Here is a 16,124-nt window from a genome sequence, read left to right as displayed (position 1 = left end):
ATAGCATATCGTGCCTTCTTTATAGGGGATCTAAGTCCTTCCCCAGCTGCAGGCGCAATCAGATATAGCTACAGAACCGTTTTAAAGAACCATGAGCTTGTCACGCTCAACTATAACATAAGTTGTGACATGGCGAGCAATTCGTCGTCTTCTACCGTGATTGACATACCCGCTGCTCTTCGATCACAGGGAAACGTAACTGTAATTGGGGTAGTTGTCGATGTTTTCCAAGGCGTGTTCAGGACGGCGAACTCGCTTTGTATAACCTTCACTTTGAAGTCTGATAATCTGAAGAATGGACATGTGTGGGATGGACTGAAAGTCAAGTATTTTAAAGATAACGAGTCTCATCTGCCTCCTGTGCAAGAGGGTGATGTAGTCCTGCTGCGGAACCTCTGGGTGTGTTGCCCAATCTTTGATATCCAGGCCTACGCTGACAGATTAAACACAGATTAGAAATTACAACGGTAAGCCACTAGGGATTGCAGGGGACAGAGCGAACGTACCATGGGCTATCTTCCGCTTTGACCCGGACCCATTGTGTACTAGTGCACCTATTTCTGGACCAACTCCCTTTGAGCCGTCCTATACGGAGAAGAGACGATGTCAGAGCCTACTAGAAAGTATTTCTGGGCTCTCAGAGTTTCGAAATGTTTCTGCTTCACAAGTGACAGCTCCCCAGTCCTTCACCTCCGAAGCTTCAAGCTCGAGGCAGGATTCCCGGACACAAAGGAAGCTTACCTCTATAAAGGATATCCGAGAGGGTACACTTGTGGACATGATCGGTGAAGTAGTCAAGTTGTACCCCCAGAACAGCGAGAAAGCACTCTTGTACTTGAGCGACTATACAACAAATAAGAAGCTGCAGGATCATACATCTATAGATGATGACCCTGGTGGCGATTCGTTCTATCGGAGCAGGAAGAAATGGACCGGTCCACAAGGCCAAATGTCTCTGCCCGTAACATTATGGGAGCCACATGCGAGCTTTGCCCGAGAAAATATCAAGGAGGACGATATTATCAGTTTGAAATATGTTCATATCAAGGCAAATCGTCACAACCTAACGCTCGAAGCTAGCATGCACAGCGCGCGTTTCAATAACGTGCACTTAGTGGATCCTGAAAAGAATGATCATGCCAAAGAGCTTCTACGTCGGAAGAAGGATTACTACAGAGGAATCAACACTGGAAAGCGGAAGGCTGAAGAAGATGCTAAGCCAACAGAGGGTCTAAAAGCCCGCAATAAGAAAAGACTGGGAGGCATGAGAGAAGAAAGCGAAGCAACTCGACAATTGAAAGAGCGCAATAGACCTAATGAACATGGTAAGGCTGCCGCACTAGGGTTGATTGATGTATAGACAACTGATTGAGCCACAATTGCAGTAAAAGCTAGTTATGAAGGCGTTCGTGGACGGAGGATCGAAGATATCGTTACAAGCGAATTCCATGAGTTTGAGTCCCATGACGGTGTCGAGTATCGTCTTCCATTTCAGAATCTATGTTACAAAACTACTGTTCGTGTTGTCGACTTCTTCCCTCCAGATATAAAAGATTTCGCAGTCCGTCAAGAGCCTAAGGAGAATCACTCAGGCAGCGGCATGTACCAACACGCAGAAGACGATGGTATCACTCAATGGGAATGGCGTTTTTGTCTCCTCATTGAGGACGCATTACCCCCTCCTCCTGGGCAGCCAAAAGAACAGATCAAACTTTTTGTGTCGGATGCCAACGCAGAATTTTTGTTGAAAATGAGTGCAACCGAGTAAGTCCTCTAACCCCCCCCCTCCCTCCTGCTTTCTTTCTTCTTATTCCTCCTCCTTCCCCCCTCCGACCTAGTGCCCTTTGCTGATTTTGTCATCTCCAACCAGCTTGCGCACAGACTCAGAGCAGTTGGCGATTCTACGGGAGCGGCTTTTCATTCTTTGGGGTGATCTCGAGGAACGGAAGAAGAAGAATACTGAAGAAAATGACCAAGGCCCTCCGAAGCTGGACCGCGCCTCCTCAAGACCATTCGTGTGCTGTATACAGGAGTACGGTGTCAAGTGTTCCCATCTCTCAGACGCAGATGCAATGTCTGACGATAAGTCTGGATGCAGTCGCGAGGATTGCTTCGGTTGGGAAAGGAGGTTCGGTATGTTTCAGACGACCATTGATTCATGAGTCGGCATTCGTGTATTTCTATACCCTTTTGCGCTGGTTTCAAATTGGATATTATCATGGCTCTTGCTATGATAAGTTTCACTGTAGAGCTATTTTGGTCTGATGAAGTTTTGCAAAAAACAACTCAAATCTATCAGAAGATATACTATCTTCTCTCGTGTAACTGCGTAACGCAGTAAACCTCATTTACGAGTAAATACAACCCACTCGGCTCGAGCGGCGAAAAGGTGCGTGTATACATATCAACCCCGAGAATCATCCTTTATAGAGCAGAAACAGGCTTAGATGCAGGGAGACTAATTAGAACAGAACGCCGATACCTAAGCAAAGAATCCTCGTAATAATAACGAGTATAAGAAGGCGAGTGTTTATGATGATCTCTGCTGGCGCTAAATAGTGGTGAGCCCGAATTGTGGTCTTTAGGTCCACAGCTCGATTTAGGTGTGGAGGTACTAAACTTTAGTCACTTTGACGATGTTGGTGTCGATTCCGTGCGCCGAAATGTCGAATCGACAGCTTGAACCCCAATAACAATCTTTCTTACCGGGTTCACTCTGAGGGCAGCGATGTCCATACATACATTCAGGATCATCACACTCCAGCCCATAACGACACGGAGTCATACGGGCGATGGCTGTCAAAATCATATATTCGGTCTTGGTCAATTTCCGCGAATGATCGTGATGGCAGTTTTCATTAGGCATTCGCCTTGTAAATAGTAAAAATTGCACAATTTCAGTTTTTTAATGCGGTTTACCTCTCCCGAGGGATGGTCTTAAAGTCAAGTCGGTCTACACGCTGGCCGTACTTGTTTCGTTCCACGATTTTGGGGGGTGGCGGGACAGATGATTTCGATCGCACAACCTGAAACTCCCCGGAGTTAGGTGTATTCGTGGATGAGGTAGATATGGGCACGCTGTTACTGGTTGTCGTGGTATTGGTTGACGTTCGAGAGAGAGTTACATGCTGGACGGGCGACGGGGTGAGGAGAGCGCGAGGTTTGCTAGCCACCGCAGCTTTCCAAGGTGCCCATACAGATATCTTCGTATCTCGGAAAAGATCCGAGATCTTAGTGACTCTGTACGATGTTTTTATTAAGTCCAGGTCGCTTGCAAATGGGAGGCCCTCAATCAGAGAAACTCGGCCTATGAGGTCTCTATCGGCCAGTGTGTCTTCCAAAATTTGAGCATAAGCACTATCCTGCGAGCAACCCAGGAATATCTGGTGGCAATGGCAGTTGTATAAATTTAGTCTGAAAGCCTCTAGAAAGGCGGGGAGAACAACGATCAGTATCTGTCAACCAAACAGACAATAGAATCTCATTTGACATACCTCCAATTTTATCATGAGCGCTCTCTTTCCCAGGACCGATATCGACCAAATCAAAGAGAGGATAACTAGCATTGAAACCCCGGACAAAATCTTCGATCAAGGAAGGCTCGGTCGTGACGCCGCCACGGACGCAAAGGTCGCTTAATCCCTTCACATTGACATACATCTTTGTGATTACCTTCGGAGAGTTGATGGTCGGGAAATTGCCGGAGACGTAGTCCTGTAAGGCCGAATGGAGCTTCTTCGCCGCATTCTGTCCACCTTGTTCTCCTTGTTGCAGATATTCGTCCTTAAAGATGATTCCACCACCATCGAGAAGCACGACTATGAAGGGTTCCCGGTCCTACCGTGCAAGCGCCGACATCGTTAGCATAGTGATAGATAGAGCGCTCCATCGATATCAGCTCTCACCATAATAGTTTTAATTCTTGATATCTGATCCATTAACTCCATTTCATGGAGCTGAATGTCCCGATTAAAGCGCGTCTCGCGCTCATGGTCCAGCCGCTCTTGTTGATATGCATCCTCAAGCTCCGTCACACGTTGCAACAGTTCCTAGTGGCCGAGGAAGAAGGTTAAAGATTAGGTAGAGAATCAGGATAAGCGCCATGATTGGAGAGGCTACCTCAATCAGATTATTTTTTATGTCTTCTATTGAAGTCAACTGTTTATATCGTTCGAGATAAGCTTGGGCAGTCATGATGGGTTTTGTTGGTTATAGCTAGGTATGGGTGTACTGTGTGGAGATGGGAAAGTCAAAGTAAGTTAATTGCGGAGACGGGGTTTAGAAGAGGAGAATGGGAAGGTCGATGAGGCTGGAGGAAAAGGGAAGAGAGAATATATGTTTTCTATATGTATAAGAATAGAGGAGGGGTAAGCAAAGTGAATCGTTACGCGCGACACTTCCTTCACAACCCGATTTACATTCACCACCAAGTCTTATACAGTCCAGTTGGAAGTCCAGTAACATAAGTTTCGGGGGATTTATTTTTTGTTGCTAACCTCAGGAACTGAGGCAGCGCCAAAAGGACCACCAGTCAGAATGCAGTGGGTAGGCTGAGTCAGCTGGTCTACCCGCCGGTTTCTTATGGGGAAGTCGTGACCTGCCTGACTAAGGAAAAGACAAACTAAACGCCTACGTGGAGGAAACCACTTCAGCCCTTGTTCACGATCTACTGGTACTTCCATTCCCACTCTGCATTTCCCTTCCTTCCCCCTCCCTTCCCTTTCTTTTTGTCTTCATTTCTTTTCGGAACGTTTCTTTTTCTCTTTCCCCTCTTCTTCTCCACATTGGACTCTTGGACCGATCAGAATGGCTCGTTTCAGCTTCCTGTCGTTGGCTTTGCTCTCTGCCCAAGCCTTGATCGGCGGCAGTTTCGCGGCGGTATGTTGCCATTGTTCCAGATACCATCGCCTACTGATATCAATTGCGTCGCTAACACATCAATTGTCATGTATAGGATGCTGAAAAGGCAGAAGAGAGTGTAGAGACTCCCAAGCTCGCTCTGACGGCGCAGACTACTTTCCCTGCTTCCGAGATCTTCGGTGTCAAGATTGTCAACGGTTACCCAACCCAGGCGCTTGTCGCTTTCACCAATGATGAGCCTGCCCCCGTGAAGGTGAACTTCATCGGTGGCACCTTGTCCACCCTGGATGAGGACAGCACGATCGTGCGCAACTTGACTGCAACTGGATACAGTGTGGAGATTCCCGCTGGCGAGACGGAGACCCTGAGCTATCAGATTACCACCGAGATGCATCCCCAGGACCTTAGACTTAGCCTTGCTTCTATCATCTCCGATAGCGAGGGCAGATTCTACACCGTCTACGCCTACAACGGCACCGTCAGTGTTGTGGAGCCCGAAACTAGCTTCTTCGATCCCCAGATGTAAGATGGACTGCTTGTCGCGTTCGCAAACAATCGCTGACTATCAATCTTAGTCTTTTCCTGTATTTCTTCCTCCTGGCCTGCTCCTCCGGTGTTGTCTACTTCTTCTACACTGTCTGGGTCGCTCCTTACTTCCCCCAGAAGCGCAAGAGTGGAAAGGGTGCTGAGCACTCCAAGAAGACTTCTGGTGCTGCGAAGAAGGCCGAGACCGTCGAACCCAGCAGCCCGGCAGTCTCGTCAGCCACCACCTACAATGCTGATTGGATTCCCGCTCACCACATTAACCGCCCTGAGGCCCGGAAGGTGAAGGGTAGCACCCGATCCAAGAGCCGTGCTTAAAGGAGTCAACGGCAGCGCTGTTGTGGAATATAGAGGGAAGAGTGGGGCCTCATTTTATTTCTTGGACCTTGTATGGTTATTACACCGATTCTTGTGGGAGTTTACCAAGCTTGGGACCAAAGATCGCTGAGAATGTGATCGATCGCAAGCCACTGCCATCGCTGATTGGGGCATGTATATTTACGACAATTGAAATTAGTAATTGTAGCTTCTAGAAGCTCAGTCCTTTACACAACTGTGTCAAATGGAAACAGTCGATCCGTGCCTGCTTCTACTTTGGTTTCTCGACGATTCGTACAACTCATGATATCATGGCCATTTCGCCCTTTGTGTGCCTTCCTCCGCTTACAGGCGCTTCCACTCGTCGAACTCCTTCTCTAAATGTATCTTCAACTCGGAAAATTTGTTCCCAAATTCCCTCCCACAACGCCAGCATGTGTAATCTCGTCGCAAATAGCCCTCTCTACCAGGATGTCGCCTAACATCGTCTTGCGCCAGGGGGAAATCATCGATAGGGACGAAGAACGGCGTAGAAAAACTATTGTAATGTTTCTTGTGTTTCAGTCGGTCGCTGTACCTGTCCACCGAGATAACATGGATATGTAGATGATTCATAGACGGATGCGCATGGATTCCGCACATGATCTCTTGTTCCCAGTTTCGTCCCGGCGGCAGTTCATCCAGAGGAGGATCTGCACTAAGCGCCTCTTGCCTCTCTTTATCTTGAGCGGAGCCTTTCCCATATCTCCGTCTGAGCTCAGCCGCGGCTAAAGATCGAAGTTTTTTTGTCTCTTCTTTCACTTTTTTCAGAAACTCAGGATCTTCGAACGCTTCGAAAGGATGGAGACGGGTTTTGGAAGCATCCCGCGGAAGTAGAAGTAGATGGAGAGTTGATTTTGGGAAAAGGTCGTAAATCGCGACGAAGTCTCATTGTGATATACAACGACACTGGAAGGGAAAGATTCCGGTTTTGCGATATAGGCGCCCAAGCCGTCGCGCGGGCCACCGATGGCTCTCTTGTTTGATGAATCTTTGGAAGGGCCGTCTTTTGCGTACTTTGCATGCTTGGGTTTAGGGGCGAGGAGCTCGGCGACTATATAGATTAGCCTTTTTCTTAGAATATACAAGTATTGCAAGCATGATCAGTTGCATACATACAGGCATCCCTTTTCCCCGATTTTGATTCTGCCGCGGTGGTCGCAGCTGCCGCGCCTTGGTCTTCTGGGCTTGGTGAATCGTCTGCCATAGTGGGTGTATATATTGCGATTATGGTGTAGGGCCTATTTGGCCGTCAGATGTGGTTAAGTTGTCATGGTTGTGCTCGGAGTAGCAAGTGACTGCGGAGGAGCGAAGCTGAACCAGAAGGCGATCCGCGGCGACTTCCCCGCAGCCCTACGGCCCAAAAAAAGGCGGCCCTAGTGCGGAACAGCCAAACTTCCGCTTTAACAGCAATTCAATCCACTCGCTTCTTTATCGAAAGGTGTGATTGCTCCACGGGCGTCTTCTTTAAGATAGCAAATTACCGTGGTAGAATGGGCCCTAAGAAGAAAGCCGACGCCCGTGGAGGAGGTCCCAAACCGGGCACCAAGCAAGCCAAAGCCGCCGCAGAGAAAACGGCGGCTGAAGCTGCAAAGAAAGCGCAGCCTCCACCAGATGAGCAGAAGAAACCCTCTGTTAAGCAGGTTATCGGTGGCGCATCATGGACCGGTAAACTACCGGTCAATATGATCGCAGAGCATTGTCAGAAGCAGAAGTGGGAGAAGCCCGAGTATACAATGGTGAGCAATGGACGGATAGGATGTTCTTAGCATAACATGCGGCCACACGGCACAAGTTTAGTTCAACTTTGGGCTAATAGTTTCTACCACATACTAGACAAAAACACCAGAAGGTTATATGTCAGCGGTTATATTGAAACGTGTCGACCCCAAGACTCGCGAAGCAACTACCCTTCCTCCTATGAAGCCTCCTCCGTCACACAAGCATTTGGCTGCGCAACCTACGGCACTGGAAGCTCGTCACTTTGCTGCTGCGTTCGCTCTGTACCGGGTCTGCAACATGAGGAATATTCATATGATGCTTCCGCCGACCTATAAGAAGCTCTGGAAAGAGGATTTTGCTGATATCAAGACTGCCGATACCAAAGAAGGCAAAGGGTGGATGTACGAAGCAGACCCATTTTTGGCTAAACAGGAGCGTGAAAGTGCCGCGGCCGATTTGGAGAAAAAACGGAAAGAGCGAGAAAAAAATCAGGCTAAGGCGAAGGATCAAGCGGCGGTTGAATTGGGCCTGGGGTCCAGCGGTGATAATAGAGGGAAAAGGATCTGGTCGAACGCCCCGAAAGTGGATCTGGGGAGTAAAGTGCGCAGAGAAATTGAGAATCTCTTGCAACAACATGCGATTTGGAATCCTTATAACGTGAAAATTCCGGAATCCGAGCGTAACTCCATAATCGAGGAGTTCACTCGCTTGGGCTTCCGGCGCAGCCATGTAGATGAGGCGAGTTCTGCATGCAAAGACAGAGAAGAGGTGCTTGAGTGGCTTCTGATCTATGTTCCAGAGGATGATCTTCCATCTTGGTGTCTACCTGAGTCATACTCTGCTGGCGTGAGTCTAGCGAGTGATGATCTTGCAAGAGAGGCGAAGATCAAGCGGCTGGCCACCATTGGCTATTCTGCGGACCTTTGCTCGCGGGCCCTGGACAGCAAGCAAGGTGATGAGCTTGCAACTGCTGAAATGTTACAAAACACATTAGTGCATGGAACGACTTCTTTTGCAGGCTCTATATCTGATGAAGGTGATGATTCCTGGGCCGAAGAACAGGAGACTCTCGAAGCTATCTTCGGGGAGCGTTATAGTAAGGTATCGCCTAAGGTGTGTGCGATCAAGAGCGAGTCCTCAGACTTGCCCGAGTCAACTACATTCCGCTTCCAAAGGCCCTCAAATCATTATCCATCCTCAGTGCCGATTATTTCGATACAAGCGAAAGGAATCCCTTCTTATATACGACTTAGCGCGATCCGTCAAGCAGTGAAACATGCAGAGGAAAGCTTTTTGGGAGAGCCAATGGTATACAACTTGCTTGACTGGCTAGAGATGCATCTTCCGGAGGTCATGCAAAATCCGGGCAAGTTGCGAGATATTGCAACGGTCGCCGCAACATCATCTACCACTGGAGGTAACTTAGAACTTCCTGTGCGCCAATCTCGCAAGAAGAATAAGGAGATTAGCTGGCAACCGGGCTCGCCTCAGAGTATATCTGTTCGAGAGGCCTGGCAGGCTAGACAGTCTACGCCGGCCCAACAGGACATGACTCGAAAGCGAGAATCACTTCCCGCTTGGAACATTCAAGATGCTATCGTACGTGCAGTGAATTCACATCAGGTTACTATCATCTCTGGTGAGACAGGTAGCGGTAAAAGTACCCAGTCCGTTCAGTTCATATTGGATGATATGATTAGGCGAGACCTTGGTGGCATTGCGAACATTATCTGTACGCAGCCACGTAGGATCTCTGCTTTAGGTCTTGCGGATCGTGTGAGCGATGAGCGATGCACCTCTGTAGGAGAGGAGGTTGGATATATCATTCGAGGTGACTCCAAGGTCAAATCTGGGGCGACGAAGATCACTTTTGTCACAACTGGTGTTTTGCTTCGTCGTATACAGTCTGGAAGCGGTGCGGATGGGAATGTTGCAGGATCCCTCGCAGATGTCACACATATCGTAGTGGATGAAGTTCATGAACGGAGTCTTGATACCGATTTTCTGCTCGCCCTCCTACGGGATGTTCTTCGGTACCGCAAAGATATTAAGGTCATACTGATGAGTGCAACGCTTGACGCAGAAATCTTCACCAACTACTTTGGTGGCCGCCAAAATGTTGGACTGGTGAATATTCCTGGGCGGACTTTTCCTGTGTCTGACTTTTACCTGGACGACATCATCCGTGACACGGGATTTTCACCTGAGTTGGCTGAGCGGGACTTTGAGGAAGACTCTTCTCAGGGCGAAGAGTCACTTGGCAAGATTCTTCGGAACATGGGCATGGGAATCAATTACGAGTTGATCACGTCCACAGTCCGCTACATTGACGCCCAGCTTGGAGATCGACCTGGAGGGATTCTCATCTTCTTGCCCGGTACCATGGAAATTGAAAGGTGCCTTAACGCCGTGAAGAGAATTCCTAATGCCCATCCACTTCCTCTGCATGCATCCCTTCTCCCAGCTGAGCAACGGCGTGTATTCCTGAGTCCCCCGAAAGGAAAGAGAAAGGTTATTGCAGCAACCAATGTTGCTGAGACATCAATCACAATCGAGGATGTTGTCGCGGTTATCGACACTGGCCGCGTCAAAGAAACGAGTTACGATCCTAAAGACAACATGGTCCGACTACAAGAAGTATGGGCATCACAAGCGGCATGTAAGCAACGACGAGGACGTGCTGGTCGTGTTAGGGCTGGTGCATGCTACAAGCTCTACACACGGCAGGCAGAGAATAAAATGGCACCTCGACCAGACCCAGAAATCCGCCGGGTACCATTGGAGCAATTGTGCCTCTCCGTCAAGTCTATGCAGGGCATCAACGACGTCGCGACTTTCCTGGCGAATACCATCACTCCTCCTGAAAGCGTGGCCGTTGAAGGAGCCTTGGGCTTCCTTCATCGTGTTGGAGCCCTGGACCATGACAAATTGACAGCCCTTGGACGATACTTGTCGATGATCCCCGCCGACTTGCGATGCGCCAAACTCATGGTTTACGGTTCCATCTTCAACTGTATAGACCACTGCATCACCATCTCCGCAATTCTAACAGTGAAGAGCCCCTTCGTCTCCCCCCGCGACAAGCGCGAGGAAGCAGACGCTGCCAAATCATCCTTCTCCCGCGGAGACGGCGACCTCCTCACCGATCTCACAGCCTACCAACAATGGTCAGAGCGCGTCAAGACCCAAGGATACTGGCAGACGCAATCATGGTGCAGCGCCAACTTCCTCTCTCATCAAACCCTCCGCGACATCTCCTCCAACAAAGCCCAACTCCTCACCTCCCTCAAAGACGCCGGCCTCCTCCCAGTCGACTACTCCTCCGACCCCGCCGACCCGCGCTGGAACCGCAACGCAGGCAACCGAAGCCTCCTCCGAGCCCTAATCGCCGGTGCCTTCCAACCCCAGATCGCGCAGATCTCCTTCCCGGACAAGAAGTTCATGAGCTCCGTCACCGGAACCGTTGAAGTCGACCCAGACGCAAGAACGATCAAATACTTCAACCAGGAAAACGGCCGCGTCTTCATCCACCCCAGCTCTCTCCTGTTCTCGGCCCAGAGCTACCCCGGTTCGGCAGCGTACCTAAGCTACTTCACCAAGATGGCGACCAGCAAGGTCTTCATTCGTGATCTAACTCGTAAGTTCCCTACACTTATCTCTGCTCTGTTTTCCGCCTCCATTCTGGAATATACTCAGCGAAAGCATGCACTGCATATGAATTGACCGTTTACTAATTCATCGGATACTAACAGCGTTCAACGCCTACTCTCTCCTCCTCTTTTGCGGATCCATCGATCTCGATACGACGGGCCGGGGCCTTATTGTTGACGGCTGGTTACGGCTCCGTGGGTGGGCGCGAATCGGTGTGCTTGTTTCTCGCCTACGTATGATGGTGGATGAGATTATTGCGGCGCGGATTGATAACCCTGCCTCTGGGCCTCTGTCTATCGAAAAAGGGAGTGGTGAGAAGGATGATATTGCGGGTCGGGTAATTGAGGTTGTGAAGAGGTTGATTGAATTGAATGGGTTGGATCAATAGTGGTTTGACTGGCTTGATTTTACTTGGATAAAACATGGATAGCGCTAGTGAGGTGAGGTCTAGAAAAGTTCCTTTAGAGTAAGATATAGACGAGATAAAACTACTGTCATGGTGGCGCCCTGGCAGACTACCAGATCTATATATCTATATAAAGTGCGATCCATGCAGATCAGACCCTAGGGTTTGGTCATAAACCTCATTTTACTTGTGGTAGACGCTAAAGTTGCTGATGTTTTAGACGCGCGTTGCGCTAAGGTGGTTACGATGTCTGAATCTTAGAGAAGCAGCGAGATCGAACGACCGTCCAAAGAACTAGGCGAGACAAGGATAAGCAGATGATCGAAGAGCTGGTTGACCGGCACTACCATAGAACTACTAATACTACTATATCTATCCGACGAACCGATTGATATCCTTGTATATCTCAAAGATACGGTCTATCTCCATACTATTTATTACCAGAACCCGACCCAAATATAAAACTTCACATTCGCAATCTAATTTTTCGGTATACAGGGAATCAGATGAGGTGATATCTGTCTTTATCTTTGAGAAAGTTAGTGAAATAGCTCTTATCCCCGGGTATTACACCAGGATAGACAGTAACTTGTAATTATAAGTCAGAGCAATTGTTAACTTAGCAGGGTTTCTACCTAGACAACTTGAGCAGCTTCTGAACTACAAGAACCTTTCCGAATGCGACCTACTAGGGCTGCCAGCTCAAGTGACTGTGATGGAATCGCATGATACAGGAACTGCCCCAGATATGTAAATATCCACCATATAACACTAGAAACGAGCTGCCAGTAATAATTATTTTAACAAACAGACCAAGCAGTCCAGTCAGTCTATCCAACCCAGTCAGTCTATTCAATCCAGTTGGTTCAGCTAGTTCAGCCAGTCTAGCTAGTCTAATCAGTCTAACTAGTCGAGCCAGTTGAATCAGTTCAACTAGTCTAACAGGTTCAACCAGTCCAACCAGTCCAACCAAGCATCCAAGTAGAAACAGAAAGCGGCCGGGAACGGCAGATTTAAAGTCACGTGACACATGGATTGAGCGATCGATAAAAAGCCCCAGATAGTGACCAATCAGAATCGAGATCGTCAGATCCCAGTTAGAAGTAACTGGGGACCCTACAATAGCCTAGATGATAATAATATCATTATTTAAGTATTATCATTGAAAGGAGTATCCGCAGTGACTACGATCAGGTGCCGGAGACGGCTTGTCGGTCACGGGGCATAACTGTTAGGGAGGAAAGAGGAAAGGAGCTATGAAAGGGAATGGAATCCATTCATTTATGAATAGTAATAAATAAAGCATAGGATTGAACAGATGATTAGCAGACAATATTCATTCTTTTGAATCCAATATACAGAAGGATCCCAAAGTGGGTATATCAATACTCATCTGGCAGTTGCTGGATCGTTCTTTCCTTGCACCAGGGTTGCGCCCTAACGCTTGCGTTTCTTGTTCTTGTCAATGGCAGCAGATGACGAAGCAGCAGAAGCAGCAGCCACAATGGGCTGTGTATCGCCATTGACTGAGCTAGTAGCTTCAATGGATTTCTTCACGGGAACTCCCATGTGACGACCGTAGCGGCCTTTGCGACCATTTCCTTCATCTTCACTGATACAGCCTTCGATGCCAATCCCAGCATCCTTGCACCGCCCGCAGGGACGTTGACGATCGCAGCCCTTCTTGCTTTTACGGCAGCGTTGGCAGCGCGGCTTGGTTGACAGGTCTTCTTCGTCCGCAGCCAACTGGTGCTGGAAATTGACCGATGAAGTTGAGGTCTTTCGTGTAGGGGCAGGGCTAACCATCTGCGGGGGCACGATGGGCTTTTGACTAGTCGCAGCTGGCATGGACTTCACCTTACGAGCAGCAGCGGGTGCACCCTTGTTGATTTTATGTTGCCGCACAGGTGCCGGCTTGGTTCCTCGAGCCTTGCTAGAAGTGGCACTATTTGCCCGTGTCTTAGCCTTCTTCGGTTTGGGGGCAGACTCTCTGTAAAGAGAATCATCGTCGGCCTCATTTTTGATCAGGCTGTCCTGATAATCATCCTGCTGGTACTCCTCATCGCCATCACTTCCATCAGAGCTGTCGAAACTGGGGAGAATGTCATCTAAGCGCTTGTGTGTGCACTTAGTAGCGCCCGGCGGAAGCATCGGGCTCGAGTCCACCCTCTGTCTGCTCCGTGCGGGCAGGTCGTCATCCTCTTCGCTGAAATCCTCGCCATCACTAGTCGCTCCCGTCGAGGAGGCCGCATCGGCAGCGCCACTAAAAGCATCATCAAGGGTTGAAGCGGATGTGCGACCATGGGAGAAATTTGAGGCGTCGCCTAAGCGGATTAATTGCATTGCAACATCCTCGTCAGATATGCAGCTGGCAATAGTAGGGTCTGGGGTTGGGAGAATGCCAGACCCGGCACCATTGCCTGCTGGGTTGCTGAACTGCCTGATGACTGGGTTGCGGTCCGCTCACGTAAGCGGTGTCCATGTTCCGGAACCACTGGAGTGGCATAGATATTATTCCGCATAGAGTTGTACCCATATATTTGATCGTTATGTCCGTAGCTTTGTGGTGAAGGTAATGGTTGTTGATAGCTGTACGGGCGTTGAGTGGGGCGTGCGAATGGGGAGATGGCACCTTCTTGGCCGATGGATCGGCGTTGAGGGGAGATCGACGAGGTAGATGTAGTGAGAGGGACCTGAGGAGGAACGAATAATGGCAGCTCCTTCAACGCCAAGGAAGTAACCAGGTTAGCACAATGTTTATCGGTTGACGAGAGGTCAACCGGGACAAACTAACCGAACTCTCAAACTTAGGCCGCTTGCGGCGGCCATCTTGGAGGATATTGTCCATACTGATATCTGAGCTGCCCAGCTGTTCACTACGGGACTTCTTGCCCCCTGAGACAGATCCATATCCGCCCTCACTGTCACTGTAGAGAGAGGCCCCATCGTCATGGAAGCTACCATGTGTGCTGGAGCCCCTGCTCTTGTTGCTCGCTCGAGAGAGCTGCTTGTGCTGCGAAGCGCTACGACGGCTTCTTCCAGATGGTGACATACTGCGCTTCCGAGCGAGTCTAGAGCCTGGCCGAGAAGGGGGCTGGTGATCTGGGATCTGCGCCGACTGCATTGCGGGCGCCATCTGGAAAGGCTCGCCAAGACTGGGGCGTTTGCGAGCCTCGACTGGCATATGCCCATAATAGCGATCACCGTAGCCTTCTGTGTATGCTTGGACGGGGATTACCCGCACATACACCGTCATGTTATTTCTTAAGTTCTCATACCTAGCAATAAGTGTGGTGCCGTGCTCATCCTCAAAACTGACACCGCTCGCAGCGCCATCATAGATCCCATAGAAATTCTTGACTGTAGTCACAATCGAGTCTGTGGTGTCATGGGGATATATTTGCACTCGCATGGGGATACGAGCCCGAACCTTGGAGTTCTCATCGACAAGAGCTCGAAGGCAACGTTCTTGGGGATAGGGCTCTTGCGGGGGGACTCCTGGGGCGCATGATCTGTCCAGATGGGCGACTCGCCAGGAGCAGGGTGTCGTTCGTACTGGACAGCCTGCATGATAGGATAGTCCAGGAGGAGAGGCTACCACAATTCTGCTACATCAATGATTCGATTAATCGAATGTTCGAATAGGGTGCGAGAGTGGATCCGGCGGCGAGGGTGGGGAAGAGGCAAGAGGCAGAGAGAGCGGCCAGGAGGGAGGGAGGGTATGGGCAAAATCCATCCAAACCTACCACAAGAAGGAGACCAGAGAGGGTTGGTTGATAGATGGATCACCCGCGATTAATCTACGAGAGTGATGGATGGGGGAGGGTTGTGTATGGGATGAGGGTACCCCAAGTCGCAACAGCCGAGAGCGACTGACGAGGGAAGAAAAAAGCGTTGAAAACCTAGTCGACAACCACCACCACAAGTTAGTAGAGTATTCCATTAAAAGGTTCCAATGAATCCGAAGGGGCCCTAAAAGGATTGTAGGATGGACATGAGATGTCCCGACCTTCCCCGTTGAGTCCTGATGGCCTGTAGAACCGAAGTTCTGCAAAGACCTGAATCACCCGGAAGAAGATGGAGAGGATCAAAGACTCACCTATCGCAGATCCAACCGTTTCGTCTAGCGTCGCACTCGTAGTATTAATCCGAAAACAAAAGGGAGGAGGATTGGCGATGTCGATGGTCGAGGTCGCAGTGATGGTGAGGGTGTGTGTGTGTGTGAGTCGTCTACGAAGCGCTTGGGCTATGTCAGCGGTGGCATCACAGCAGTCGATCACAACCCAACGGAATTTCAGGGGAGATCGGTTGCAAGAAACTCTCACAAAAGGAAGTAGGCAATTTAGAAATAGGAAGAAAAACTAACCGAGACGATTTGGATAGAAAATGAAGGGAAGCCGGAGGGGATTTTGGGAAAGGAAGAATGGGTTGGGTTGACGAGAGCAGGTTGAGGAGAGGGAAGAGGAGAAGAGTGAGTGGGTGCAGATCACTGAATGGGTTTCACCTCAAGTCACTCGTCTGGAGTCGGTGACAAGAAGTAATAATACTCCAACCATGACCTTACCATCTCCCAATACAGACCCGA

General features: G+C 49.4%; 6 protein-coding genes across 6 annotated transcripts; 3 read left to right on the top strand and 3 right to left on the bottom strand.

Moving 5' to 3' along the window:
• Positions 1-129: 129 nt before the first annotated feature.
• On the top strand, positions 130-2,217 carry ANOM_003277 (telomere-binding alpha subunit central domain protein; the record flags this gene model as incomplete). Its single annotated transcript, XM_015548534.1, has 4 exons — positions 130-399; positions 452-1,325; positions 1,386-1,764; positions 1,871-2,217. 4 exons carry the CDS (start codon positions 130-132, stop codon positions 2,160-2,162), a joined length of 1,815 nt encoding a protein of 604 aa, XP_015409541.1. The 3' UTR covers positions 2,163-2,217.
• Positions 2,218-2,915: 698 nt separating this feature from the next.
• On the bottom strand, positions 2,916-4,194 carry ANOM_003276 (CCCH zinc finger protein; the record flags this gene model as incomplete). Its single annotated transcript, XM_015548533.1, has 4 exons — positions 2,916-3,424; positions 3,495-3,837; positions 3,906-4,049; positions 4,120-4,194. 4 exons carry the CDS (start codon positions 4,192-4,194, stop codon positions 2,916-2,918), a joined length of 1,071 nt encoding a protein of 356 aa, XP_015409542.1.
• A 612-nt stretch (positions 4,195-4,806) lies between these two features.
• ANOM_003275 (putative translocon-associated protein, alpha subunit) lies at positions 4,807-5,996 on the top strand (the record flags this gene model as incomplete). The annotated part of the gene is made up of 3 exons (XM_015548532.1): positions 4,807-4,878; positions 4,955-5,382; positions 5,436-5,996. The coding sequence occupies 3 exons, from the start codon at positions 4,807-4,809 to the stop codon at positions 5,719-5,721; spliced, it is 786 nt and encodes a 261-aa protein (XP_015409539.1). The 3' UTR covers positions 5,722-5,996.
• Positions 5,997-6,066: 70 nt separating this feature from the next.
• Positions 6,067-6,967, bottom strand: ANOM_003274 (DNA 5'-adenosine monophosphate hydrolase; the record flags this gene model as incomplete). The annotated part of the gene is made up of 3 exons (XM_015548531.1): positions 6,067-6,488; positions 6,551-6,814; positions 6,880-6,967. The coding sequence occupies 3 exons, from the start codon at positions 6,965-6,967 to the stop codon at positions 6,067-6,069; spliced, it is 774 nt and encodes a 257-aa protein (XP_015409540.1).
• Positions 6,968-7,253: 286 nt separating this feature from the next.
• ANOM_003273 (RNA helicase) lies at positions 7,254-11,521 on the top strand (the record flags this gene model as incomplete). The annotated part of the gene is made up of 3 exons (XM_015548530.1): positions 7,254-7,499; positions 7,597-11,119; positions 11,235-11,521. The coding sequence occupies 3 exons, from the start codon at positions 7,254-7,256 to the stop codon at positions 11,519-11,521; spliced, it is 4,056 nt and encodes a 1,351-aa protein (XP_015409537.1).
• Positions 11,522-12,976: 1,455 nt separating this feature from the next.
• Positions 12,977-14,951, bottom strand: ANOM_003272 (putative C6 finger domain protein; the record flags this gene model as incomplete). Its single annotated transcript, XM_015548529.1, has 3 exons — positions 12,977-13,959; positions 14,007-14,259; positions 14,334-14,951. The coding sequence occupies 3 exons, from the start codon at positions 14,949-14,951 to the stop codon at positions 12,977-12,979; spliced, it is 1,854 nt and encodes a 617-aa protein (XP_015409538.1).
• Positions 14,952-16,124: the final 1,173 nt, after the last annotated feature.

This window comes from Aspergillus nomiae (assembly GCF_001204775.2).
Source record: "Aspergillus nomiae NRRL 13137 chromosome Unknown contig00048, whole genome shotgun sequence".
Classification (NCBI taxonomy): Eukaryota; Fungi; Ascomycota; class Eurotiomycetes; order Eurotiales; family Aspergillaceae; genus Aspergillus; species Aspergillus nomiae.
The sequence above is the reverse complement of the archived record's forward strand: the minus strand, read 5'-3'. Positions and strand labels throughout refer to the sequence as shown.